Source organism: Panthera leo (genome assembly GCF_018350215.1).
Source record: "Panthera leo isolate Ple1 chromosome D1 unlocalized genomic scaffold, P.leo_Ple1_pat1.1 chrD1_random_Un_scaffold_75, whole genome shotgun sequence".
Classification (NCBI taxonomy): domain Eukaryota; kingdom Metazoa; phylum Chordata; class Mammalia; order Carnivora; family Felidae; genus Panthera; species Panthera leo.
In genome coordinates this window covers 43341-47179 of record NW_024962224.1, presented here as the reverse complement: position 1 = coordinate 47179, position 3839 = coordinate 43341, and the positions used below count along the sequence as shown (strand labels likewise).

Here is a 3839-nt window from a genome sequence, read left to right as displayed (position 1 = left end):
GGCTGGGTTTATGTGTGGAGTTGGAATATACTCGTGAAGGGAGTTATTTTTTATTCATAAGGTTATGAATGCTAAGGACATTGTTTTAACAAAGAGTCACTTGTACAATTTAAATTGTAGACATATTTCATGTCGACAGAATTGTGGAGAAACATGACAGCCTAGAACAAAAGCAGATACATCAGTTAGGAGATTGTTAATGAAACAGTCAAACCCTGAATTCATGTCTTTCCTTTCAGCCAGTTTCAGGCCCACCTGCCAGTCATGGTACTATTTCTCAACAACACAGGCACCCAGGTGACTGAATTCCTGATGATTTGCTTCCCAGGAATGCAGGAAACACAGCACTGGCTATCTGTAGTCCTTGCTCCCCTCCTGGTTTTGGCTTTGGGGGCCAACTTTGTGTTATTACTCACCATTCGGCAAGAGACATCTCTGCACGAACCCATGTACTACCTGCTTGCCATCCTCTCCGTGCTGGATATCATCCTCTGCCTCACTGTCATCCCCAAGGTCAGACCCCTTCTGGATTGACTTCCAAGCATTCAGTTATTTTTCTTTAAATAGTGGTTTGTTTTGCTGCTATAAATCCTACTACCCCTGAAGGACAATCCTCAGTGAGTGGTCCATACCGTCACACAGGGTCTGTCACAGCTCCCAGATATGTCCCCTCTCATTCTCAGTGTCCATTTTTTAAATTTTTTAATTATTTAAAAAAATATTTTATTGTCAAATTGGTTTCCATATAACACCCAGTGCCCATCCCAACAGGTGCCCTCCTCAATGCCCATCACCCACTTTCTCCTCCCTCCCACCCCCCCATCAACCCTCAGTTTATTCTCAGTTTGCATCCTTCCCTCTCTGTAACTTTTTTCCCCCTTCTCCTCCCCCATGGTCTTCAGTTAAGTTTCTCAGGATCCACATACGAGTGGAAATATATGGTATCTGTCTTTCTCTGCATGACTTATTTCACTTAGCATCACACTCTCCAGTTCCATCCACGTTGCTACAAAAGGCCAGATTTCATTCTTTGTCATTGCCAAGTAGTATTCTATTGTATATATAACCACAACTTCTTTATCCATCATCCATGCATCAATTGATGCACATTTAGGCTCTTTCCATAATTTAGCTATTGTTGAAAGTGCTGCTATAAACATTGGGGTACAAGTGCCCCTATGCATCTGCACTCCTGTATCCCTTGGGTAATTTCCTAGCAGTGCTATTGCTGGGTCATAGGGTAGATCTATTTTTAATTTTTTGGGAAATCTCCACACTGTTTTCCAGAGTCGCTGCACCAGTTTGCATTCCCACCAATAGTGCAAGAGGGTTCCCATTTCTCCACATCCTCTCCAGCATCTATAGTCTCCTGATTTGTTCGTTTGAGCCACTCTGATTGGTGTGAGGTGATATCTCAGTGTGGTTTTGATTTGTATTTCCCTGATGAGGAGCGACGTTGAGCATCTTTTCATGTACCTGTTGGCCATCCAGATGTCTTCTTTAGAGAAGTGTCTATTCATGTTTTCTGCCCATTTCTTCACTGTATTATTTGTTTTTCAGGTGTGGAGTTTGGTGAGTTCTTTATAGATTTTGGATACTAGCCCTTTGTCCGATATGTTATTTGCAAATATCTTTTCCCATTCCATCAGTTGCCTTTTAGTTTTGTTGATTGTTTCTTTTGCAGTGCAGAAGTTTTTATCTTCATGAGGTCCCAATAGTTCATTTTTGCTTTTAACTCCCTTGCCTTTGGAGATATGTCAAGTAAGAAATTGCTGCAGCTGAGGTCAGAGAGGTTGTTCCCGCTTTTTCCTCTAGGGTTTTGATGGTTTCCTGTAGTGTCCATTTTTTAAAGATTTAATTCTTTCCCAACTGACAGGCCCTCTCTCAATGTCTGAGTCAATGATATTCCAAGTTTTTACATTCTTTTTACTTCTAGGGAGATTTTCCTTGACTCAGAATGATCCCACCTTTACATCCAAGAGCTCTAGAATTTACTTTCTAAAGTGTAACTGGATGTATGTTTATATCATATAGTGAGATAGGAAGCAGAATTGAAAGAGATTTCTTATATGTCTAGAGAAGGTGGAGAGTATCCAAATGTAAATATTGAACTTACTGAGTTTGGTGTTCTTGTGATGCATTCAACTGGAGTTTGGGTAAGAACTCTGGGGATCAAGAGAAGACAGGCTAGAAGTAAACATTAAACAAGAGGCATGGTCTATAGATGGGGAGAAAAGGGTATAAATAAGGCTCTACTTGGGATGCACATAGAAGGTATTTTAAATTAAGATACTGTCCCAGCTGGGATTATAGGGCTGTGGTTTGGGGATACAGATGGTTGAAGCCATTGAAAGTTTCCCCCAAGGTTAGGTACTGTAGGGTGGGAATGAATGCAGTTTTTGAGAATAATGATTCTGGCAGGTCCTGCTCATCTTCTGGTTTAACATGAAGACCATCAGCCTTGCAGGCTGCTTTCTGCAGATGTTCATCATGAATACATTCCTTCCTATGGAGTCTTCCACCTTCCTGGTCATGGCCTATGACCGCTATGTGGCCATTTGCCATCCTCTGCACTACCCGTCCATCATTACTGAAAAATTTGTCATTTATGCAGCCATCTTCATTGTCTTCCACAATTTTCTGGCCACACTACCCACACCAGTTCTGGCTGCCAGGCTCAACTACTGTGCCAGCAATGTGGTGGAGAACTGTATCTGTGCCAACATTTCTGTAGCAAAGCTCTCCTGTGGGGATATTCACCCAAATAAGCTCTACCAATTTGTGAGTGTTTGGTGTCTACTGGGTTCTGACCTAGTGCTCATCTTACTATCCTACTGCTTCATCCTGAGGGCTGTTAAACGTCTGCAGTCAGGAGGTGCAGCAACCAAAGCCTTGAGTACTTGTGGTTCCCATCTCATTCTTATACTTTTCTTCTATACATTGCTGCTTGTCTTCATCTTCACAAACAAGGCAGAAAAGAAGGTGCCCTCAGAGATACCCATTCTTCTCAATGTCTTGCACCACCTCATTCCACCAGCCCTGAACCCCATTGTTTATGGAGTACGAACCCAGGAAATCAAGCAAGGGATTCTCAAACTATTCAAGTACCAGTTTTGAGAGATATGAGTCAAAGATCCAGATTATGAGTCTGTTTTAGTGATAGATTCACCTAAATGCCCCGAGGAACACATATGACATCCATGCTGCTACCCTCATCTTGAACTTAAACCTTCTGCAGACACTGTCATAATATTTACCCTCATTATCACCTCCTCAAATCCTCACTGAACACATGTTTAGGCAACAATTACCTTTTTATTCTAACCCGTTGCCATCATGATCCTTCAATACCCATTCATTAAATAATTATTTAATACCTTCCATATACTTCTTAGTCTTTACATTCTGAGTAACTGTCACATTTAATTCCTAGGGCAAGGATGAGATAGCACTTTAAATATAACATGGGGGATGTGGGTAGGAACAGGGGAACCAATGAAGACAATATTTTCTTAAATATTTTATTTATTTATTTTTTTAAAGTTTTTTTTTTTAATGTTTATTTATTTTTGAGACAGAGAGAGACAAAGCATGAATGGGGGAGGGGCAGAGAGAGAGGGAGACACAGAATCTGAAGCAGTCTCCAGGCTCTGAGCCATCAGCCCAGATCCCGACACAGGCTCGAACTCACAGACCATGAGATCGTGACCTGAGCTGAAGTCGGACGCTTAACCGACTGAGCCACCCAGGCGCCCCTGTTTTATTTATTTTTGAGAGAGAGTGTGTGTGAGCGAGGAAGGAGCAGAGAGAGAGGGAAAGAAGATCCAAAGCGGGCTCTG

General features: G+C 41.8%; 1 protein-coding gene across 1 annotated transcript; it reads left to right on the top strand.

Moving 5' to 3' along the window:
• The first annotated feature begins 261 nt into the window (after window positions 1-261).
• LOC122212743 (olfactory receptor 56A4-like) lies at window positions 262-3117 on the top strand. Its single transcript, XM_042926687.1, has 2 exons — window positions 262-513; window positions 2422-3117. The coding sequence occupies exons 1-2, from the start codon at window positions 265-267 to the stop codon at window positions 3115-3117; spliced, it is 945 nt and encodes a 314-aa protein (XP_042782621.1). The 5' UTR covers window positions 262-264.
• Window positions 3118-3839: the final 722 nt, after the last annotated feature.

What these genes read in the sequence shown, in the direction of transcription:
- LOC122212743 (XM_042926687.1), top strand. Translation starts at nt 265, where the DNA reads ATGGTACTATTTCTCAACAACACAGGCACCCAGGTGACTGAATTCCTG. An exon ending in GCCTCACTGTCATCCCCAAG is followed by an intron (nt 514 to 2,421) that starts GTCAGACCCCTT and finishes TGATTCTGGCAG; the next exon opens with GTCCTGCTCATCTTCTGGTT.